At 32.3% G+C, this 26,040-nt stretch overlaps 1 protein-coding gene across 5 annotated transcripts in view; it reads left to right on the plus strand.

The window, feature by feature from the left end:
- LOC139500694 (calmodulin-binding transcription activator 2-like) overlaps window positions 1–26,040 on the plus strand; it is a 73,453-nt gene that overhangs the window by 36,851 nt on the left and 10,562 nt on the right. For 3 of the 5 annotated variants that reach the window (XM_071289494.1, XM_071289496.1, XM_071289495.1), the window contains exons 5-17: window positions 10,438–10,505; window positions 11,428–11,563; window positions 12,607–12,678; window positions 14,435–14,573; window positions 15,658–15,683; window positions 16,715–17,824; window positions 18,803–18,929; window positions 19,499–19,627; window positions 20,990–21,078; window positions 21,313–21,497; window positions 22,245–22,320; window positions 23,692–24,340; window positions 25,876–26,001. In XM_071289494.1, the coding sequence (XP_071145595.1) occupies window positions 10,438–10,505; window positions 11,428–11,563; window positions 12,607–12,678; window positions 14,435–14,573; window positions 15,658–15,683; window positions 16,715–17,824; window positions 18,803–18,929; window positions 19,499–19,627; window positions 20,990–21,078; window positions 21,313–21,497; window positions 22,245–22,320; window positions 23,692–24,340; window positions 25,876–26,001 (2,932 nt within the window). Of the gene's footprint in view, window positions 1–10,437; window positions 10,506–11,427; window positions 11,564–11,600; window positions 11,638–12,606; window positions 12,679–14,434; window positions 14,574–15,657; window positions 15,684–16,714; window positions 17,825–18,802; window positions 18,930–19,498; window positions 19,628–20,989; window positions 21,079–21,312; window positions 21,498–22,244; window positions 22,321–23,691; window positions 24,341–25,875; window positions 26,002–26,040 lie in introns of those variants that run through there. The other 2 variants (XM_071289497.1, XM_071289499.1) reach the window with 2 other exon arrangements.

Here is a 26,040-nt window from a genome sequence, read left to right on the forward strand (position 1 = left end):
TTTTGTCAGGAAGTAGTGCTAATGTAACCTAGGCAGCTTCTTTTGTTGTGATCAAGAATGGTTCATATAAAGTTATATTAAAGACAAAATTTTGTAAGATCTTTAAGATATCTAATCACATTTCCTGAATGCTCTTATTAGGGAATAGTCTAAATATATGATAGGATGAACTTTTTAACAAATGATGATCTTTGCTTATATATGATTAATTTTAAATAGATGTTGAAAGAGTTGTCACTATAAAGACATTAAATAAAAAGAAAAGATCTAGGAAAATGTATTTTATTTCGTAAACGCCAACGGTACATAATTTCATGAAGATAGAATCACTAAAATTTACTTTTGCTTAAATTTGTTTTTCAAAGAAGATTCAAATAGTGTACAAGAAAATTTAAAGAATAAAACCTCCAAAACAGGTTTTGTCCTAGAACTCTCAAAGTTTAAACTTTTTAAAAGCAACCCTCTATTTACAGCATGTTGAGAAGCATGTTAATTACATGTTACAAAAATGAACAAAATCTTGCTATTTTATTGGAAAAGATAGAGAGCAATCTCATATATATATATAGAACTAGACTATGCTATTAACTGGTGACAGGTCAAACACTCAACATGTCATCACATTTAAGTCCATTTATCATTAGAAACAAATGGTTAGGTGGTGTAGTTCAGAGGAATTTACATATATATTAAACAACTGGTCTAATTGCTAATATTGAGACAGAGGAAAATTTCAGTAATTTTGAAGACTTGAGTATTTTGAATTGTCATGTGTAACAGAAAAATCAGTCCATTTACCGGTACTTAATTCTTCCTTTATTCCTGAAATAGAAAAATGAAAGTAAAATTCTCCAATCCTTTTAGACTTTTGATATGTTTATTGATATTTGAAAAGAATTATATATGTGGTAAATTTATGATTGAAAAAATGTAAGCTTTTCATATCTTTATTTTGGTGAACTTAGTGTCAACTTTCATGAGATATATATTATTTTTATGAAATATTAAAATGGCAGATTAATTGTGTATAGTATAAAAACCCAATTGATTTTGTATTGTATAAAAAGATATATATATCTAGTATAAAGGAAACCTTATTGATTTTGTTTTGTATATTAATGATTCAATTTTCGAATTCAATGTGTTTACTTCATTCAATATTGAGATCTTTAACCCTTTCCTCCATAATGACACCTTTTGACGCCACCCCCTTTACTCCATAATGACGCCTTTCGACGCCTGTGTAGTGCCTCAGTTGAAAAGTATTACCTAGGATAAAACTGCATCAGACTTTAAAAAAAATGTATCTAATATAAAAAGGATATTCATGAGAACATCTGACTGGAATTTCATTGATGAAAAATTTGTTTTCGCAATGCATTGTAATACTTTAAACCTGATGATTATTTTTCATTGAAAAAATCCTATGCGAATCAAGTATGTAAAAAAAAAATTCCATGGAGGAAAGGGTTAACCCTATCAAAATCTTTGGTGAATTGTATCAATTTATGATTGGACTTTCTGGGCTTTGAACTTGGATAAATGTTATATTTAGTCCCTGTATTTATCAAGCCATGATCAAGGCATATACAAAGATTGTAAATACTTATATAGCTCTCATTGTCATGGAAGACTTTGATTAAAATGATTCCCAAAGGGCCAAAAAGGGGCCAAAAACAAGCATTTTTGAAGTTTCAAGACAATAAATTTGAGTTATGTTTCTTTGTCCAGAATGGAAAAAATATTGAATCACCTAAAACCAATGCTTTATGAAATCTTCTTTGGAAATTGGAGTAATCTCATTCAGTGATTACAAGCACTTTGATTACCATTCTAGGGTTATGCACCTTTACAAATGGAAAAATTGAAGAATTATTCAGTTTCTGTTCTCTTAAATTAAGTTTGTCTCAACTAAATTTAATGAAATGTGTATATAATGCTTATATTACCTAAAAACTCAGTTTAAGTTCAATTTTTGGCAGCTTCACTTTTACAGTTCTTGAGTTCTGTCCCTTTATAACGTTATATGCTAGCGAGGGCATCATCTGTGTCCCTTTGGACATATTCCCCATAAATTGTTTTTTAAAAGTTACTATTAATTATACCCCTGCTTTGAAAAAAAGGGGGGTATACTGTTTTACCTCTGTCTGTCCTTCCGTCAGTCCGTCAGTCTGTCAGTCAGTCCATCCGTCCCATAAATATTTTTCGTCACATTTTTCTCAGGAACTACACTACCAGGATTTCTGATATTTGGTTTCAGACTTGATATAAGTCAGCTATACCGTGTGATACGTTTTCAGATTCATCACTCGACAACTTCCTGTTTACCGAACACTTGTATTATTTTACACATAATAACCAAGTTGAATATTTTTGTCACATTTTTCTCAGGAACTACCCTAGAGAAAAAAATCAGTGGAATTACACTGGAATACCACTGATATTCCATTGTAATTTCCACTGGAATTCCAGTGATAATCAATGGAATAATTTGGCTGGAATTCCACTGGAACTACATTGGCTTTCCACTGGAATTACAGTGAAAATTGCAGTGTTATTTCACTGGATTCCAGCCAAATTATTCCACTGATAACCACTGGAATTCCAGTGCAAATTACAGTGTTATTTCACTGGTATTCCAGCCAAATTATCCCAGTGGAATGCGAATGTAATTCCAGTGGTATTTTGCAGCAACTCCAGTGGAATAACTGCAGTTCCAGTGGAATTGCTACTCTGACATATTGGTGGCCTTATCACTACTTCTGAGAAACACAAAATATAGTTCTTCATCATATGATTGATCTGATCATATTCAAATAAATAACATTTTTAACATCCTATCCATGAACATAGAAATGTCCTGCATGGTTTGTATAAGTAGAATAAAAACAGTGACTATATGGTCAGCTTACCCACAAACTGATTAACTAATATAAAAATTATGTGTGATATATAAACTTCTCTTCTTTTCTGTAATTCAAAACTTGCTGTCTCTGTACTTCCAACTAGAATTGCTGAATAAAGTTAATGGAGTCTGCATAAAATCTGTTTCATATCATTGCTGGCAGCTCATATTTAATACCCTAAAAGTACAAAAATATCCACAAAGAATCAATTGTTCAAGAGGTAATGATTGTATGAAGCAATAAATTCAATAGAAACAGCATTATGCATCTTAAATTGCATTGGAAGTTTAAGTTAAACTCAAATTTAGTAACCCCCCCCTCCCCCCCTTTTTAACCCTTGAAGATAAAACTGGCGACTTAAATTATTATTAACGTTTCACCAAGTTAATTTACGATAAATATTATTCACACAATTTAATTTCTACATATCAGATTATCATATATATACCCATGTACCATTTACATGTCAGATTACGATATGTCTGTTATGAATGTGACAACAATATATCAATTTTATCATTCTTCATTAATTTATTGTCTGCCAAAACTTTCTGATGTTTTGCTCAGATTAAAATCCTAAATGTTTTATAGTGCCTCAACAAATTGTATTTCATAATCATTATATGTTAAATCAAATACTTATCTGAAAACATCTGCGTTTCGATTCTCCATTTTTGTTATCCAGCGTAATCAAATGACGTCATATTTGCAAGTGCGTTTAAGTCAAGGTGTCAATCTCGTCCCATATAATATCGGCCCGAAGTTGATTCGTCCCTGTAATGGTATTTCAGTGAACTTCTAAAAACCGGTCGTCCGTTGGACCACGAAAACAGCCGATTTGCGGGGTTTGCCGGTTTGTAGAAATTTAAAATCCACAAGAGTTACTTCCCCTTAATATGGGTGTTTGAGAATTTTTTTTAAATGTATTTCACTGTCATCAAAATATACGTTTTCCTTTGTGAATTGTAGTTTTGTATATAATATCTATCGTAAAATACAGCTACAACTTCTATTTCATCTATTTAATTATTTTTATTTTGCAGGAATAAAAAAATAAAAATACCATACATTAATGATATTTCACGAATAATTAGTTAAAATGTTCTACTTTCAATAGTACCACGATACTCAATTAAACGTGTGCTGTAAGTTTCAATGTTACACCTTGTCATACAGTGGCGGATCCAGAGGGGGGGTTCCGGGGGTCCGCACCCCCCCTTTATTTTGGCCGATCAATGCATTTGAATCGGGACATATGTTTGCACCCCCCCTTTGCCCTGGGCTAGCACCCCCCCTTTCGAAAATTCCTGCATCCGCCACTGTCATAACCAATGAAACGAAATTGACAGGTGAACAGAAATTACAGCCTCGCACTATTAGGTGACCTGATTCATCCTTGTAGACCGTACAAATTGTGGGTTACAGTTATACAAATGAAACGTACGGATTGACAAGGCCCATCATGCCCATTTTTCGAGAATGAGTTATAATGATATAATTATTTAAATACAACAATACCAGCTGGTATCCGATTTCAAGGAATAACCATTTAATATAATGCAAATCTGCTGGGTCTTCTTAATCTGGCCTGTATGGTTGGAGAGGCTGTATTCAGATAAATTTCAATGTATAAGAAACAAATAAGGGTGATGCATTAAAAACATTTTTGAACAGAATGGCAATTTTTTTTTTGCTGTGCACGTTGCTGCAGAAGTTGTCAAAGCAACAATTAAATTGCCTTTCAAGACATTATAACTATTTGGACTAGGTACAAATGAATTGTACTGAGAATAGTCATTGGAATTTAATATAAGCACTTTTTCTACCAAAAATAATGCCCATCAGTATCTAAATGATAATTAAATCATGCAACCCAACAATGTATTCCAGTGGAATTACAGTGGTAAAATTTTCAAATGTCATTATTCCAGTGGAATTACAGTGGTAAAATTTTCAAATGTCATTCCAGTGGAATCACCAATCAAATTCCACTGGAATTTTTAGTTTTATATGATTTACCAGTGGAATTCCAATGAGTCACTGTAAACCAGTGGGATTCCAGTGGAATCAACTGGTATTCCACTGGAATTCCATTGATATTTTCTATGGGGTACAATACAAGGATTTCTGAAATTTGGTTTCAGGGTTTATATAAGTCTGCAATACTGTGTGATGCGTTTTCAGATTCATCACTCGACATCTTCCTGTTTACCGAACACTTGTATGATTTTACATATGATAGCCAAGTTGAAAATATTCGTCACATTTTTCTCAGGAATTACTATACAAGGATTTCTTAAATTTGTTTTCAGGATTCATACAAGTCAGCTATACCTTGTAATGCGTTTTCAGATTCATCACTCAACAACTTCCTGTTTACCGAACACTTGCATATTTTTACACTATTAAAATTATCCACTTGCGGCGGGGGTATCATCAGTGAGCAGTAGCTCGCAGTTTAACTTGTTAATATTAATTTTAACCATGACTGTATGGCATTTTATATTTTAATATTTTATGATGTGTTTAAATGAGTAGTTATTGTTGCAAACTCCATTAGAAATTTGAATTGAGATCATTTGTGGAATAAGGGAAAGGGGGAGGTGAAAAAATTGGGGGGGAGGGGGTTCAATTTTTCTCATTTCAGATTTCAGAAACTAAAAAGAAAATTTCTTCAAATATTTTTTTTTTTAGAGGATAAATATTCAACAGCAAAGTGAATTGCTCAAAAGCAAAAAAAAAATTGTAAGTTCATTAGACCACATTCATTCTGTGTCAGAAACCTATGCTGTGTCAACTATTTAATCACAATCCAAAATTCAGAGCTGTATCCAGCTTAAATGTTGTGTCCATACTAGCCCAAACAGTTCTGGGTTCGACCTCTGCGGTCGTATAAAGCTGCACCCTGCGGAGCATCTGGTTAATATTGAGACTTATCATTTACTTATATTAAAATAATTATACCTATAATAGAGGTTACAGTTTAATATGTGTTTGAAATTGGCATTTGATTGACATATCTTAGTACAAAAAAATGAAAAGAAAACTTTGTTTTGTAGATTATCTGTCTATCAGACACTTTATTAATATGAAAGTTAATATAAAAGTGCCAGTATAAATGTGATAAACTGTAGCAAAGATGATTGAAGATTGTCATCTTATTACTAAGAAGATTTGTTAGGATGGTTAGAATCTTTAGTCTGAAAACAGTCTGGCTTACTGACAATTTTCACTTGACAAACAAATTTCTCATTTGATCAGACACTTACTGTAACATTGAATGACCGAATTACAAACACCATCTGGAGGGCTGGTACAGTGGTAATTTTTGTCGAGCCTGCAACTTTTGTTGCAGAAAGCTCGACATAGGGATAGTGATCCGGCGGCGGCTACGGCAGCGGCTACGGCAGCGGCTACGGTGGCTGCGTTAGCTAACTTCTTAAAAGGTTTGTATTTTAGAAGGTGAAAGACTTTGTATATAGATGCCTCATGTTACGAAGTTTCCATCAGTCACATGTCAAATGTCCTTGACCTCATTTTCATGGTTCAGTGACCACTTGAAAAAAAAGTTCAGAATTTTTGTAATGTTGAATTCTCTCTTATTATAAGTAATAAGATAACTATATTTGGATGTGCGTACCTTGCAAGGTCCTCATTCCCATCAGACAGTTTTCACTTGACCTCAACCTCAATTCACTGATCAGTGAACAATGTTAAGTTTTGGAGGTCAAGTCCATATCTCAGATACTATAAGCAATAGGGCTTGTATATTTGGTGTATGGAAGGACTGGAAGGTGTACATGTCCAACTGGCAGGTGTCATCTGACCTTGACCTCATTTTCATTGTTCAGTGGTTATAGTTAAGTTTTTGTGTTTTGGTCTGTTTTTCTTATACTTTATGCAATAGGTCTACTATATTTGTTGTATGGAATGATTGTAAGGTATACCTGTCTAGCGGGCAGATGTCATCTGACCTTGACCTCATTTTCATGGTTCAGTGGTCAAAGATAAGTTTTTAAGTTTTGGTCTTTTTATCTAATATTATATGCCAAAGGTCAACAAAATTTGGTGTATGGAATTATATTATGATCTATATGTCAGTCCCGCAGGTTTTATTTGACCATGACCTCAATTGCAAGGTTCATTGCACAGTGTTAAGTTTTTGTGTTTTGGTCTATTTTTCTTAAACTGTAAGTAGTAGGTCAACTATATTTGTTGTATGGAAGCTTTGTTAGCTGTACATGTCTGCCTGGCATAGTTCATCTGACCTTGACCTCATTTTCATGGTTCATTGGTGACAGTTGTAATAAAGCTTTATACTTTAAGGACTATCAACATAATATCAATGATAAGTAAAGAAGGCGAGACATTTCAGTGTGTGCACTCTTGTGAAAGGAAAGTCCTAAAGTGTTGCATACCAAATAACAAAAACATTTATATATGATAAAAGACCAATACTGTCGAATATTTTAATTTGTTTTATTTTACCTGTCTTAAAAATCTCATCTATTTGAAAAAAAAACTAGTTCTGCATATATAGTTGTGGTTTTGTAATTTTTAGTAGTTAACATATAATGCAAAAGTGTTTTTGATGTTTTTAATGTTTTCACAACTAGGTTTGTTTTATAGAAGAAAAATAAGGCAACTAGATCCAAGAAAGTAGGGTGAAATCTGAATTACAATAATGTTTTTGTTTGGTACTGTGAGTAATTGAGTAAAGATCATATTTTGACATCAATGTTTAATCATATATCAGTTTTAATTGCTGCCTTGAGATTGTTTCTCCTGTCAATAAGAGTTGCAATAATTGTTTCAAGGATATTATTTGTCTTACTGTCAATGCTTTACAGTACTTTATGTCTTTGAATTGTTTAGAAGCACGAATTAATGGTTTTCCTCTTGGCTTTTGTTTCTGTAACAAGGATTGTATTTGTAGAGATATTATGTAAGTGAATATCTAATGGATTGTTTTACAGGTAGAAAGAGAAGGTAGTATAAACATTGTTATAAGAAAAGTAGATTGATTGTAAACTGTAATAAACAGTGATAAATTAAGTCTGACAGGTGCTTGTACATTTCATTGTTGCCAGTTTCAGGTAGGTCTGATAACCTGAGGTTTAAACAGTTTATAAATCAGACTTATTTTGGCAGTTATCTGACCAGGAAGTTAGAGCATTGTTCTCTAAAAAACAGTCTTTAGCTGTTGCTGATTTCAGTTATGACCGATTTACTGTCAGTCAAATTGGAGTTTGAATCAACTGGTGGTTAGGTAGTCTCAGTTTGGGTTGATGGCTGTTGGGTTAGTTTAAGTTTTTTTTTAAAGAATACTGAGGCCATGTACTTGAGGTTTTAAAACCTTGCCAATTCAAGTTTTAAAAGTATCATGCTTGTTTGTGCTGTCACTTAGGCTTGGAGTTTGTCAAAACTCTTTATACCAACGAGGTGCTAAATGATGACAATCATATTAACTACCCATGGTGCATTGTTAAAATGAGATTAAACTTTTTGTTTATATATATTTTTCAAAAGTCAGGATTTTACATCAACCTTTCAGCAGCACCTGGCTATGGTGTTACAGGGTTTTAAGAATAAAGACAAAAGACTACTGTTTTACAAAGATATGAAAAACTAAAATTTAAATCTTTTCAAAATCTCTTTTTTGTCCTCCTGATTCTCTCCTCTCTCTCTCTCTTACTCTCTCTCTAACTCTCACTCACTCACTATATATGTATAATAATGCATAGCATGATATAATGAATTGGATTCTAATAGAGCTTAACTTATCACAAGTTTACAGGTAGACAAGAATAAGAAGATAATAAGTAATTAATTTAGTTATAAACAAATTTAACAGTGTTACATAAATCTCAATTATATGATAATCTAAAGTGTTATAAAATCTATTTCACATGGTAAGTTCCTTTTAAAATATGTCAATACATTAAAGAGAAGATGTAGTATGATAGCCAATGAGACAACTATATCCTTAAGAGACCAAATGACACAGAAATTAACAACTATGTCACTGTACATGCAGCCTTCAAAAATGAGCAAGACCCTATTTGAAATGTTTTTACAATTAGTCTTTTACATGTTTATCCCTGGCCTCAACATATAATCATTATTTTAAATTGTCCATTTTCATTTTTCTAATGTAAAAGTTTTGTCCTTGTGGGACATTCTTTTCTGTCTGAGCCTGCCATATTATGAACAGTCCGCTTGGTGATTATGCTAGCATTTCACTTTCATTGTCATTTAATTTGGTCACTCTCATTTGGGTTACCTTGTCTCATTGGATATCAAAGCACAATTAATTTATGTCCTTGTTTATTTGAATAGAAAATAGATATATTCATGGCATTCAATACTAAAGAATTATGATAATATAGGGTTGTTTGGTTACTGTTTCTTTGATGTAGATTTTAAATCTCTTTGAATATATGGAACCATGACATATACTAACTATCATTGATATTGTTGGATTGATGATTGTTGCTGTGTGTATAAGATAAACTCTTATTGATATAAGAATATTTTATGGGATTTATAATAACCTAGTTATTTGCTAGTAAAAATGGTTTATTGGACTACCAGTGCTCTGGTAATAGATCATTTATAGTTTGTGGTACATAAAAATGCTTTTACCTTACTTATGTACAAAGTGTAGAACAAGTTGATATGATTATTTGTAAGTACTTTCACAAGCTATGTAATACATGGAACAGCAGCTGTTACAGAATATATTTCAAACAAGATGTAGAAAATCTGGCTTAGTTAGCCAATAAAAAATAACTTGAATAAACTTATAATATTACATTTGTGTAAACAGACCATTTCGTAATCAGACATAATTTGAACTTTCCACTTTTCAACCTAGATGTCTGACTAGTAAATGTAATAGAAAAGAGCAGATATATACAGTGGATCAATTCAGGACTTAAAAAAAAACCCAAAGCAAGTGTCCTAGAGTGTCCTTCACCCTGAGGTAACCTGTCTAGCCTTACTGCAAGTTCATGACCAACTCTAGCATGGGTAGAGCAGATTAGTTCTATTTTGTCTTTTAGAATTGGTTGTTTGTTGGTGTTAGTTAGTGACCCTTTCAATGACCTTTGCTCTATCATGGTGGCCAGCTAAGCTGATTTATTGAAATAAGATGTACAGTACTAGTGTTGTCACAATATTTCTGGTTTATTAAGATTTACTTATCTTTTAACAAGAATAATGAGCTGTACAAAGTATTACTGTTGATCTGGTAAAAAGTCATTAGCTTTACTTAATTAATAGGTAGATATAAGAAGATGTGGTATGAGTGCCAATGAGAAAACTCTTTATCCAATTCATAATTTGTAAAAGTAAACCATTATTAGTCAAAGTACAGTCTTCAGCATGGAGCATTGGCTCACACCGAACAGCAAGCTATAAAAGACCCCAAGAATGAGTAGTGTAAAACCATTCAAACAGAGAAACCAACGATCTAATCTACATAAGTGTCTTGAAGTTAGTTATATAATAACACTTTTGTTTGTTTCAGGAGGTGGCAGCTGTGTTGACTGCATTTGACAAACATAAAGAATGGATGTCACTAGAAGTCAAAATCAGGTAGGTTTGGCAAGAGATTCAATATAATATTCCCATTAAAGTCTATAATCCACTGCCAAAACTGAAAATTGAAAGATTTTAGAAGTAAGAGTATCTTAGTTTCTCTTACAATATAAATTTTAAGTGTGCATAACAGACTTATTTGGAAAGTTTCTTTTTCTCATTTATTGTGTTATATTCTTTACATTCAACACAGAAAGTGAATAAAAAGTCATTAATGAAAGCCATGCCTATTATTGTGTTAAATGAAGTGTTTGCGTTCAAGGTTTTTAGTGAAACAAAATAATAGGAAATAGCAGACCAAGATAATGTTTAAATTCCAAGGTTAAGTGAATTATATAAAAATTGAGTTATCTATCTTGGATTGTCAAGGCTGTATTTTGCTTTTCTTAAAAGCTACTTCAGCAAAGAAAGTAATTTTGTGGATGATATTAAAATTATGCTGTGAATATGTCTCATAGATTTAAGGATATATCAAAATAGATTAATGTCTTGTGGGAGACAAATAAGTTTAACGATTGACAGTTTTCAGACTGAATGCCTTCTTACTACCTGATTGGAAGATATTTCTGACTCTTTCATATTAAAAGTCTGTTGATTGGTTGTGGCAGTTTTAAACCTAACAAATATCTTTCAATACTTGCAGAGTTTCAGGTTTGAATTGTTTATGCTTTGTGATCAATCATACATATCTGTACACATGAACGTTATTCCATGTAGCTGGTTATTTTAAAGTCTGCACCACATTTTTGAGGTGATTTCCAAAAGACAGAAATAGTAATTCCTTACAGGTAAATCATGAAAAAAGGTTTATGACATCACTTTCGCATGACAAAATCATGTCTATGAACTGATAGACAAAAAACTTTCAGCCAATCAGCAGACTTGTTACATCCAAAATTAATTTATTTGTCCTTTGTAGGCCCCCAAGTGGTTCTATGATACTGTACAGCAGAAAGAAAGTCAGATACAAAAAAGATGGTTATTGCTGGAAAAAAAGAAAAGGAGGAAAAAATATACGAGAAGACCATATGAAGCTCAAAGTTCAAGGGTTAGAGGTAAGTCCTTAAGAAGATGCTATGTTACAAATATACGAGAAGACCATATGAAGCACAAAGTTCAAGGGTTAGAGGTATGTTATACAGAGGATCCCAAGTCACATAGATTTCACTTAAGAAAACCAAAATCTGTAGAATGTTTAAAAATAGGAAGATATGGAATAATACCAATGAGATAACTCGCCACAAGAGACTAAATGACACATAAATTAACAATTATAGGCCACTGTACTGCATTCAACAAAGAGCAAAGCCCATATCGCATAGTTTGATGTATAAGGCCCGGAAGTGACAAATGTAAAAACTAACTAAAATGTACAAAATAATGAATAAAAAAATATGGTTCACAGCAACAATATATACAGCTAACGTCAACCACTGAGGGACAAATATTTGATTTAATTGTTTTACCTGACAGTTGGTTGTAGCAATACATAGGAATAACTTCTGTCATCTTCAGATGTTCTTCAATGTCTGCATAACACTATTTATCTACAACTTTATGAGAACAACTCTGTAAAATAGTAAATTAACAATAACAAAAAAACGAACTCCAAGGAACTTTCTTTATAATATGGCAAAATCTAAAGCTTTAACAAATAGATCTAACGATTGTAAACAATTTTCATATTCCTGACAGGGTACTGGCATATCCTCATGTAGAAAATGGTGGATTAAACTTGGTTTTATTGCTAGCTAAATTTTTCACTTGTATGGCAGTCCCTTTGAATTCCAAAATACGAAATTTGCTGGGAGTTCTTCTATAGGACATGAAGTTGTCAACCTACTATTAAATTTATAATCAGAGATTTTTTAAGATTTGTCCATATCAGCTTATATTATGAGGAGACGGCAATCAACACACATATCTTAAGTCTCTCACATTTTTGTGACAAGAATCATCTATATCAAACTTAAATTTAACAAACATTGCATCCATTGTAACCATAGATTACATATTTTTCACAATGATCCCTAATAAAGAAGTATCTTGTTTCCCTTTACCAAATATTGTGATATATATATGATCTTTCTATTTTCAGTGTATTTATGGTTCCTATGTACATTCAGATATTCTACCCACTTTCCATAGAAGATGTTATTGGTTGTTACAGGTAAATAAATAGATTGACAAAGATGTGGTATGAGTGCCAATGAGACAACTCTCCATCCAAATAACAATTCGTAAAAGTAAACCATTATAGTTCAAAGTACTGCTTTCAAAACAGCATTTAAAAGGGGACCCCAAAAAGGACAAGTTTTAGTGTGTGAGTTTGCTGATAATTCTTTCATATATTCTATGATTTTTTGTACATGATAACGGTACATCAGTATTACTTAAATAAGTATATCTACTGGAAGATTTTGAATGGTATATATGATATGTCATAATTGACGAAGCAGCATTTCATGTTTTTTGAAGTGCAACATTATATGAAATTGACTCTCCACACTGTTGATGTCACTTAATCAACAATACATCTCTGTACAGTATTGATGCAGATCATTGTGTATGTGTATAGTAAAACATGCATCAATCATGTCTGGTGTATCCAAAAAATCTGAAATAAATTTATTTTTTGAAGAAGTGCTTACAATAAATATTCTGTTTTTATTTAACTTGAACAAGACAGAGATTTAATCCGAAACAAAACTTTCATTTGCACAGTTTTCTATGTATGTTAAAAAGTCCTATGAAACGAGTGACCGGTGAAAAATAATGTTATTTCAATTTTTGAACCAATGCATACATTTTCAATCGGTCAGTGTTGTTTTGAAAATATGGCAGGTAATTAAAGTTCGTGTTTTGAAGCTGAAGTTTTACGATTGCCACAGTTTGTCAACAATCAACAAAAAAGCATGGATATTGAGCATTTGTTTAACATGTAAAATCAGATAATAGTTTATTTTAAGGACATCCATGCATATTGCGATCACTGGATTTTTACGAGATGGGCCACACTGAGGTCATTTTGCATAGGGAAAATATGTCGGGGAATTGCTTCCTGGAAAGGAAGCAATTAAAATAAAGTAAACTTTTTCTTAATATGAACAAATTAAAGAATTTTCTTCAGAAAAAAGTATATGTACATAAGTTTTATAATGAAAACTATCCATTGAGATATAAAAAAACATATGCATTATTTTTTTTAATTTGAGGTTTCTTGTGACTTTAAGAAGCATGTAATGATGTTGATTTCATGATTTATGTGTATTTTTCAGAATCCTGACATCATGTTAATTCATTATTCAAAAGTTCCCTATCCTGAACATGTGATTTCATGATTTATGTGTATTTTTCAGAATCCTGACATCATGTCAATTCATTATTCAAATGTTCCCTATCCTGACCATGTGATTTCATGATTTATGTGTATTTTTCAGAATCCTGACATCATGTTAATTCATTATTCAAATGTTCCCTATCCTGACCATGTGATTTCATGATTTATGTGTATTTTTCAGAATCCTGACATCGTGTTAATTCATTATTCAAATGTTCCCTATCCTGACCATGTGATTTCATGATTTATGTGTATTTTTCAGAATCCTGACATCGTGTTAATTCATTATTCAAATGTTCCCTATCCTGACCATGTGATTTCATGATTTATGTGTATTTTTCAGAATCCTGACATCATGTTAATTCATTATTCAAATGTTCCCTATCCTGACCATGTGATTTCATGATTTATGTGTATTTTTCAGAATCCTGACATCGTGTTAATTCATTATTCAAATGTTCCCTATCCTGACCATGTGATTTCATGATTTATGTGTATTTTTCAGAATCCTGACATCGTGTTAATTCATTATTCAAATGTTCCCTATCCTGACCATGTGATTTCATGATTTATGTGTATTTTTCAGAATCCTGACATCGTGTTAATTCATTATTTAAATGTTCCCTATCCTGACGACGGCAAGGTCAAAATTCCCATGATGCCGGGTTCTGTAGAGAAGAAAGAATGGACGAAAGAAGAACTAGTAGAACAGCTAAGACCAATGTGTAGGTATTATAGAATACTGGGGATTCTTTTATTATACGTGGACACCAATTTTTGTGATTGATAAGAACAATTGTATTTCATGGTTTTGCCAGCCTTAGGAAAATTTACTTTGTTGAAAGTTTAACCCACAAACTACACAAAAACATTAAATTTTAAAATCTTAGAATTAGGGTAGAATTTTTTTTCTTTCATAAGAAACAAATTTTATTCAATGTTTTATCAAAATTTATAAATTTTAAAGGTAGATAATAAATTATTGAAAATGGAAATTGTTGCAAAATGTAAACTTTTGACTGAAATGTGATTAAACACTGTATCTTTAATATGAAATGGATATATTCTAAAAATTCTTGAAGATTAGTTTTCACAATAATTAAACAAAAAATAATACTGGTTGTATTTTTTTTTTAAGTTTTTAATTTATGGATAAAATAGAAAAGAAAGGATATGGAATGTCCACATGCACAGAAAAATACAAAAACAAAGGAAAAGTGCATTTATACTAGCTGCTTTTCATCTCAAAACAGCAGTGAGGTCTTCAACACAGGGCAAACAGTCTGCCTCATTGAAAGTTTAGGGCAAATAATTTACATAGACTTTGAAAAATGTAACACCACCAGTTTAGTCTAGTAAAAAGAACAAACTAAAAAGGCTCACTTTGTTGCAAGTTTAGGGCAAATAATTTACACAGACTTTAGAAGATGTAACACCAACAGGTTAGCCTAGTAAAAAAGAACTGACTGAAAAGGCTCACCTTGTTGCAAGTGTAGGGCAAATAATTTACATAGACTTTGAAAGATGTAACACCAACAGGTTAGCCTAGTAAAAAAGAACAAACTAAAAAGGCTCACTATGTTGCAAGTTTAGGGCAAATAATTCACATAGACTTTGAAAGATGTAACACCACCAGTCAAAATGAACAAACTAAAAAGGCTCACCTTGTTGCAAGTGTGGGGCAAATAATTTACATAGACTTTGAAAGATGTAACACCACCAGTCAAAACAGACTCAACATTCAGTTCATATTTAAAACAAAATAGTTCCTATCCATACAGCTCATTTTATACTTTTTTTCCATTTCAGTTTCTGCTGGAAGCTCAGATCAAATGGTTAGTGTTTTATTATAGAAATAGTTAAATTGATTGTTATGTGGCACAAAACAGTCCTCATTAATATGTAAAAGCTTTATAAGTGCCTTTCAATCCTATTTTTTTCAATTGTACACAGTCACAAAAAATAACCACTCAAAATAATTACAAGCACAAATTTGATACATCTAGTACTGAGTAATGTTTTATGACCATAGTTCCAGGAGACACATTATGCAGATAAATTTTGGTGACTGTTTGATTAATTGTTCTTGTAATATATTAATAGAATATCACTATCCCTGAATTTAGATTGGCAAGATAAACAAATAGTTCCAGAATTCCATAACAAAATATACAAGGAATTATATAAAATATAGAGTGGGGGGCCCATATTCGCCGGGGACACAATTTCGCCGTTTTATGATTTTGAGGTGTAAACACTTCAAAGGATGGCTGAAATGGAAGAAATATGCCAATAAATTATAATTTTATAACAAATATGATTATTTTTTAAACTTAAAAAAAATTACGGCACTTACTGCAAAAGATAGAAAAACGGACAACGATTTTCGATCAATTTCCTGAACGAAAAACAGGATTTTCATAGATTTTTTTCTTAGCATTTTTTTGACTGATTGGCCTAAATTTCTGTTTTTTACACCTTTGAAATGTCTGCTGTTCATCTATAATGAAATTTATTTGATAAATATTATGAAAAGCTGCAGTTATTTGGTTTTTAATAGATGTGTAAAAACGGCGAATATGTGTCCCCCATTGACAAAACTTCAGGAAATTTCAAACCCCTTTTAATCTAACTTTACAGATGATTATTTTCAAACAAACATGTTTTCAAGCTTAGGAATGTTTTGCATTTGAAGTTATCTTCATATAGAAATATCAGTATACTTCAAAAACATATAGACCTGAACATAAACTGTAGAAAACATGGAAAGATATGGCGAAAATGAGCACCCCACTCTATATCTTCAAATTATATTTTGGAAACATTTTTAGAAAACAATCTTTTACACGGATTAATTTATTTACAGCTTGAAGAAACAGTAGAAAAACTTGTAAAGCACCTTATACAGTACCATGAAAGTCAGGACAAGAACAAAGGTCAAAATATAGGTTACAAGAAGATAAGTTGTCATTCCAAGCCAGAAGATGGGGCCAGTTCAACAGGGGATCCATCTTCAGCTTCTATTCCTGATGATTCTCAGTGTAAAGACATATTAATGAACACAGTTTGCCAACTGAATGCTAAAACTCAACAGTCTTTCCCTCAGGCACCCCATCAAAGGCATTCAGGAGTTTTACATATCCAGCCTAAAGCCACTGATTCTATTCCTTGCTCAGAAAATCTCACTCAAGCTCCATTTTTGCTCAGTGTGAGTCAGTTACCAACGACAAGTTATTTGCTGCTGAGTGGAGGAGTAGCCTCAAACACTGTTTCATCTGTCACTGTAACATCGGGTTGCCAACAGCAACCAATTCCTCATGTTTTGGACCAGCCTATTCATCATATGTCTCATCCTATCCAAGTACCTCATAATATTCCGGGGCAGCTCAATTTATTTGCTCATCCTAACTCTACAGACCATGATCCTCATAAAACACAAATGGTATATTCTGAGGCACAGAATTTTATGCCTACTTCCTGTACACAGAATAAAACAGATACTGGTGACGTTCCTCATCTACGGAATGTGTCAGCCGATGACATACAGGACCTTATACATTCATCATTTCCTGTGGAAACATCAAACAATTACGCTAACTTCCCACAAGCAATGAATGACAATAACAATACTGGGTTGCCATTGACAACATCGGACTACAATATTCTGGATAACTTAGATTTTGAGATTTCTGAAATAGAAAAACTTTACAATGATCTTAGTAGACAGCCAGATACTAATAGTTTAAAAGGGGATGGAATGCATAAAAATAATACATGTGATCAAGAATTAACCAATGAAATTAACTTATTTAACAGTGACCTTGTTCAGTCATGTCAAGTTCAACCTGAACAAAATTTTCCAGACATATCAACAATCTGTGATAATAAGACTGTAAATAATGGTAAAGGGTTGTCAGGACATAAAGGGGAGGAGCACAAAATCCTGGATTACTCTCCGGAGTGGTCAAATTCTCAGGTATGTACCAACAAATCCTGGATTATTCTCCTGAGTGGTCAAATTCCCAGGTATGTACCAACAAATCCTGGATTACTCTCCGGAGTGGTCAAATTCCCAGGTATTTATGAACAAATCCTGGATCATTATCTTGGGTGTGATCTAGTTCTCAGTTTTAAACTCTCTTACATGTATATGATAAAATTTTTAAGTTTCGTGTCTAAAAACTATGGCATTTCTCTACAAATGCTCATATTTAAAAGTAAATGTATATATACAAAATATCCAGTATAACTTTCCAAATTAGTTAGATACAAAAAGGATGAAGGTCAAGGAAATGTTAGAGCCCTTTAGTGTAGGATTCACTTTATCCGATGAAGGTCAAGGAAATGTTAGAGCCCTTTAGTGTAGGATTCACTTTATCCGATGAAGGTCAAGGAAGTGTTAGAGCCCTTTAGTGTAGGATTCACTTTATCCGATGAAGGTCAAGGAAGTGTTAGAGCCCTTTAGTGTAGGATTCACTTTGTCCGTCAGATTGTTAACCATTATTTTTTGTGAATGCAAAGTCTTCAAAAGTATGGTTAGAATTCAGATGAAAGTTTCTGCCTGTCTTGTGCAAATTGTTAATCTTTGGTGAAAATTGTAAAGAAGAGGAAGAGACCAATGGGAAAATGAAAAATTGAAAAAAATGACAATACCGTGGGAAAATATATAAAAAAGTATTAGAAATAAAAGTCAACCAAATTTTACTAAGAAAACTGAAGAACGTTCATCAACATGCATAAATATTCAAATTAATCAGATTTTAATGAAATTCATAGATAAAAGAGAAGCCAGAGATACAGAAGAGACATTTAAAGTCGAAGAAGAAAAAAATTACAACGTATTTGCCATATATGTAATATAATGAATTGATTTTAGGTGTAAAATATGTTTATATGTTCCTATTTTCAAAAATTGAATTCTTTATGTTAGATATGTTAAAATTTTATTTTGCAGGGAGGAGAAAAAGTTTTAGTTGTAGGTCCATGGTGTTCCTTGTCATCTCATTATTTATGTTTATTTGATAGTAAACCAGTACCAACAACATTAATACAGCCAGGTGTACTAAGGTGTTTTTCCCCAGGTAAGTACAGGAATAATATGATTAAACAATTTGGCATAATTCAAGTAATTGCTAGATTTTCATTAGATTATATTTCATGCATGTTGTTTATTTTAACAAAAATGATTTGTTTTAAAAAAGATGTTCACTTCAGAGTATTAAATGTCAAGTTTTTTGTCAAATACAACAATTTATAAACTTTCCAAGTTGAGAAAAATAGATTTGAATGGACAGATTTAAGTTATCAGTCACCATTTTCATATTTCTTTTATAAATAAAAAGAGTCATAGGGTATATAGCAATGAGACAGCAACTCTCCCCTTTTATTAAACTTGATTTTAGGTTGATAAAATGTATTCATTTTCTTAATAATACATCATTGAGTTGTCTCCCATGTATATTGTTTTAATATCCCCATTTACAGGATTCAAAAATCCTATCTGACTCTGTACCACTAATGGATATATGGTTGTTGTCCTTCTAAGAGATTTTTACTACAAAACAGCAAGTTTGAGAGTTGAAATTTCATATACAGCTGACAAAATAAATGTTTAATAGTTAATGATTATACAAGAAATTTTTATTTTCAGCTCACAATGGCGGAGTAGCGTCATTACAAGTCAGCTGTGATGGTCATGTGATCTCTAACTCAGTACCATTTAAATATGTGTCACATGATGATAAAAATAAACAAAAATATAACTGGTTCTCTATTTCTGGTAAGAATTATTTTCTATATGATTCGAGTACACATAATTTCATTGACCTATTTTTACACATTTCTACTCATCAAAAATGTCTAATGTGTTGATATCTCAAAACTTTTTAAACCTTCAAAGTGGGGGATCTCATTTCTGACAAAACTATATTTTGTGTTTGAATGAATTATCATTCATCATTTTTAAATTGACAATGTTAGCTATAAACATTCCATCATATTTAGAAAGGGACTTTTGTTAGGAGATTTTTATTTTAAACTTTTTTTTATTATTTCTGACTTTAGTATAAACATTCTAATCACAAATAATTTTTTTCAAATATACATATTGTATATAACATATTGTATATTATCTATTGTAAATCATATATTTGTAATTGTCACAAGAAGTTTTTTATACCCCACGCAACGAAGTTGCGGAGGGTATAATGTTTATGACCCGTCCGTCCGTCAGCCTGTTTCTTGTCATCGCAACTCCTCTCAAACCACACAACAGAATTTCACGAAACCTTTTCAGATGAAAAGGACATACTATGTAGTTGTGCATATCGACAGGAAATTGCGATTCAATTTTTTTATAAGAGTTACGCCCCTTTGAACTTATTTGCTTAATGTACTACTGCAACAGTTTGTCATCGCAACTCCTCTGAAACTACACAACAGAATTTCACGAAACCTTTTTAGATAATAAGGACATACTATGTAGATGTGCATATCGACAGGAAATTACGATTCAATTTTTTTTCTAGGAGTTACCCCCCTTTGAACTTATTTACTTTATTGTACTACTGCAACAGTTTGTCATCGCAACTACACAACAGAATTTCATGAAACCTTTTAAGATGATAAGGACATACTATGTAGATGTGCATATCGACAGGAAATTAAGATTCAATTTTTTTTCTAGGAGTTACATCTCTTTGAACTTATTTGCTTTAAGGTACTACTTCAACAGTTTGTCATCTCAACTCCTCTGAAACCACACAACAGAATTTCATGAACATTTGTAGATAATAAGGACATACTATGTAGATGTGCATATCGACAGGAAATTACGATTCCATTTTTTTTTTCTAGGAGTTACGCCCCTTTGAACTTATTTGCTTCAATGTACTTCTGCAACAGTTTGTCATCTCAACTCCTCTGAAACTACACAACAGAATTTCATGAAATTTTGTAGATAATAAGGACATACTATGTTGATGTGCATATTGACAGGAAATTATTATTCAATATTTTTTCTTATACAATTTTTTTTTCTTACACTTATTTAATTTCTCCAATGACAATGTGGGGACGTGGGGTATGTGAGCGTGCTCACTAAGGTTCTTTAATTTTATAATAGAATTTCCTTGTTTTGTAGTTGATGAGCTTAAGCTGTTGTTGTTAGATAGACTGTTTGTGATTCAGGAAAAACTGAAGAAAACAATGTCCCGTCAGCCTATACAAAAGGTATGTTGTTCAAAGGGCACCTGTCTATTATTGAATACTGCTTGCTAACCTTGAAGTCTTGTGGATTATATAAGAAATGCAGAAAACACTGTGGACCCAACAAATAAAAATTAAAAAAGACAACATTATCAAATAATAAAAAAAAGCTGCACCTTTTTGCCCTCCATGGTTATTGTATTTATCTGATTATTGATATGAAAAATGGTATTCAATAAGTTATGTTTTCTTTTACAGCTGAAAGAAGAACTAAAAGCAGACCATTTTGAAAAGAAGGTTGTTTTATATGTAAAATCCTTAATTTCCAAGCCTTGGGGTAACATGACAATTTTTCCGAAACAAGGAAAGCGTAACATGACATTACTTCATATAGCAGCAGCTCTTGGGTATCAGGCATTGGTTCATACACTCATTGTATGGAGGTAGGTAGCTCTTGGGTATCAGACATTGGTTCATACACTCATTGTATGGAGGTAGGTAGTAACTTCATATAGCAGCAGCTCTTGGGTATCAGGCATTTGTTCATACACTCATTGTATGGAGGTAGGTAGTAACTAGATGATTTGTTGTAGCAGCTCTTGGGTATCAGGCATTGGTTCATACACTCATTGTATGGAGGTAGGTAGTAACTTCATATAGTAGCAGCTCTTGGGTATCAGGCATTGGTTCATACACTCATTGTATGGAGGTAGGTAGTAACTAGATGATATTTTGTAAACATTTCTCGTACATTATAAAGCAACATCAATAAAGGCAAAAAATTAGAAAAATTAGTAAATAGACTATTTTCCCTCCACTTATGTTAGTATCATATGCCTTTAAATAAACTCTATTTTCTCTCATTAAACTTGCAATTATGTGTACACGAGTCGACAATGCCAGCTTTTCACTTGTTCTTTTTTCAAAGATCTGAGTTGCTGTAATGAATTTCACATTTCAGTAAATTTTATTAGTCTCATGTTTAAAAGCAAATCTCACTTCCAAACTTGGCATCCTGCAGTCAATGCAGATTGAATATTTGTACTCATTACACGATTTATTAAAAGCTATCAATCCCAAAATGTTTAACAATTGGTTTTGTCACATACAATGTTATTTCACTGATGATCTTACTTTTTGTTTGGCCAGTACAGGTTGTATTATATGACAAGTGTGTTTAATAATTTCAGGACAGATAACCCCTCCTGGGTACTGGATTGTCAAGTAGATTCTCATGCATTAGATGATATGTCTTGTACACCATTGGTAAGTAGTCACACATTCAACGATTAATGTAGTTGAGGAGTTGCTGCCATCAGTTGGAAATTTGAAGGTAGCAAAAACAGTTTTACTGGCCATAGATATTTACGACAGTCATATCATAATTGACCACAGCAACTTTACAACTTCAGCTCTTTTATTTAAATACTAATATATTGAAAAAAGAAATTGTACATTATAGCTTGGAAAAAACAATAAATTTAAGATTAAATAAAGTTCTGCAAAACTCCATGTATGATTATGGCGAGTAAAGATCATGGCAAAACAGGAGATTCACATAAATGAAACCAAAGGTTATTTTGTTACTTTGTACAACTCGGGTCCTACTAAAATGCGCCCGGGAGCGCCCGGGTGAAGAAAAAGCGCCCGGGGAAAAGAAAAAGCGCCCGGGGAAGAACAAATAGCGCCCGGGGAAGAACAAATAGCGCCCGGGGAAAATATATAGATATTTTATTGGCATGAGACAACTTTGTGTCGATGAAATAAGTTATGTACATTGATTTTTTTTTTAAATTTTAGACAAGTAATTTGCAAATTCAGAAAATAGACATTTATAATAAAGCACAAAAACAAGTATGAATGTTTCGATTTCTATAACAATAATATATGAATACTATTTCGAAAGACAGATAATAATAGATCACACTTTATGCGGAATATTTATAAAATGTAAAACTTCAAAAGACATGTTTTTCAAAAACAAAATTATTGTAAAATGAAAAATGTAATTTTTTATTAAACAACTTAAATTTCACAGATAAATATTTATCTAATCAAAATTAAAAGAGTTACACATAATAAATCAGCAAATAAAGCAGTACTATACATGTACATGCAGTAGTTAAATGAAGGGGGTAAAAAGCAGGAGTTTGGTTTAATTCAAAACTAAGCATTAAATCCCTGATAAGCATAGACATTAAAACAGTCAAAGTTTTAGTTTTATAAAAAGATATAAACAACACTTACGATGTAGCATCGTACATATTCCCATTAATCATTGTTAATATTAAGGACAAAACAAGCAATTTTTTTTTTAAGGAAAAAAAATATTGTTATAAAATATTATTAAATTTATTCTCCCGGGCGCTAATTTTCCTTCCCCGGGCGCTTTTTCTTTTCCCCGGGCGCTATTTCTTTTCCCGGGCGCTCTCGGGCGCTCCCGGGCGCTTTTTAGTAGGACCGTACAACTCAGATTTGAAACAATGATTTTGGGGTAGTTTATGTTTTGATATGTTTTATAAATGCTTTTGAATGACACAACAATTTTGCCTGTTTAGTATAACTTTGTTTTGATTTTGATCTTCTCATGTACATGTGACATAGTATTACATTCTATGTTATTGATTTAATTTTCAGGTCTGGGCATGTGCAAAAGGTTACATATCAACAGTGCAATTCCTCTACCATTGGAATCCTGATTCAATACATATCATGACCAAAGATCAATTGTCTCCCTTTGCAGTAGCTAAAAAATTTGGTCACAGCTCAGTTGTCAATGAGTTGACTTCCCTTACAGGAAAATCTAGCAGCCTGTCTTCCCCTTCAAAACAAATAGATTCTTCCAAGGCTTTTAATACCCCTGCTGATAAAATGGAAGATAACAGTGTGTTCAAGTCACCAAATTCTGTGTTGGGAAGTCTACATATAGACATTCCAGGCCAGTATGTTCAGTCAATGAAAAGCAATAGACCCAAACATTCCGTACAATCTAGTCGACGTAAACTTGCCAAACACTTCTCCATTGATTGTACACCAGAAGACTTCAGTTATACTCCACCTAGTCAGTACGAAAGGCCAGTACGGGAAACGAACTCTGAACCCAGACTCTGTTCTGTCTCCAGTGCTTTGACAAGTACAAAAAATCCAATGCTTTACAATCCAGGGAGGGATCTGACCTCACCAGACATACTGATTAAACCAGACGAGGACCACAAAACAGCAATGGACCATACTGAAACACCATCAGTCCATGTAACAGGAACTACTTGTGTAGAAATGGATACAGGTAATTTTGCATTGTGGTTTATATATCAGTATATTTGCATCTTTATTAGCACGTGTGAATTAAAATTTACTAACTTTAGTTATGTGAAACAAGACTTGAAGAAGCACATTTGATATTTTTAAGCTTGGTTTGTGAACCAGATATACTTTTTAGCATCATGTTTTATCCTAAATATTTAATGATGTAATACACATAGCATTATGATATTTGAATTATGGTCATTTATTGCATGAGTTTGTATAAGTAATTATTGTGCTAGTGCTATACTACAAGAATTCATTCTGCTGATCAGTGTTTTAAAGAACAAAGTGACTTTAGTGATGAGTATATCATGTGTTTGCTAGATATTGTCATTATTGAAGCGATTTTCACTATTTTTGCCATAATCAATAGACTGGCCTTGTTTTCATGCATTGCTGGCATTCATGTGAAGTGTCTTATTACCAGCAAAACATGGAAAGAAATCCCTAACAGTATAAAATAGCATTACTAGTTCTTTGATTTTTTTTAATAAGAGAAAATCATTTATGTCAGCTAAATGTTACTGATAGAAAATAAGCCGAAAATAAGAGCAAATTGGTTACTGTCAGATAATAGCAGTAAATCTGACAGTTAATTGCAGTACATAGATCTTAGACATTTAATAGCAGAAAATAGGTCACTACAGTTTATAGTAACACATAAATAGGTCATTGACAGTTATTGGCAGCAAATAAGTTACTAACAGTTAATAGCATAACATTGTCACTGACAGATAGTAGCAAAAAGGTCATTGATTTTTAATAGTGTAAAATAGTCACTGACAATTAATTATTTTAAAAGGTCACTGACAAGTCATAGCATAAAAGGTCACGTACTGTCAGCAGCATATAGGTCACTGATCCTAATAGCATTAAAAAAATCGTTGCAAGAAGGTCACTTAGGAGATAACTGTATTGTATTTTAAGCTCAGACGGGACGGCATCAATTGGGGATTTGATGGTTGCAAATTAAGTTTACTGGCGACATGTTAGGGGAGACAGTTAACAGGTATTTGCCACCATCAAAACCCCAATTGGTGCCGTCGGAGCTTAAAATACAATATTGTTATCTCAATTCTAATGAAACTGACATAAAACAACGTTGAAACATGTATTTTAAATCTGTCAAATGCCGTCTGTGCTTGCGTGTACGTTCCATAGCATCAATTGTCAATCGATGCCATGTAAATAAGTGATGTTATCCATTCAAAATTAGCACTAAATTATCAATGAAAATGTAACAAAAAGGTTACTGACAGTACATAACATGTAGAGATCACTTACAAAAAATAGTAGCATAAAAAACATCAATAAATGACACATTAAAAGACACTGACAGTAAACTCAGCATAGAAGCAAAAGGTTAACAATATCTAGTAAATAAGTGTCTGATAGTAAATAAAATAAAAACATAGAAAGATTGACAGAAAATCGTTAAAATAGTGAAAATGAATTAGATTTCTTCTGACAATGCTTGATTAACAGTTTGAAGTGTCTGCATGCACTTGATTTCAGATTTAGATGACAACATGTCCGACGTATCCTTCTCCAGTCAAGGGAGCCCGCTCATTGATGTGGAACGTTTGTCTTCTGATGACGAGGGTCGTGTGACTAGAATTAGAACAGATAGATTATCTATCAGTAAGAGATATATATATCTGTTTGACAGGATTTATTTAC

Source organism: Mytilus edulis, chromosome 13 (genome assembly GCF_963676685.1).
Source record: "Mytilus edulis chromosome 13, xbMytEdul2.2, whole genome shotgun sequence".
Classification (NCBI taxonomy): Eukaryota; Metazoa; Mollusca; class Bivalvia; order Mytilida; family Mytilidae; genus Mytilus; species Mytilus edulis.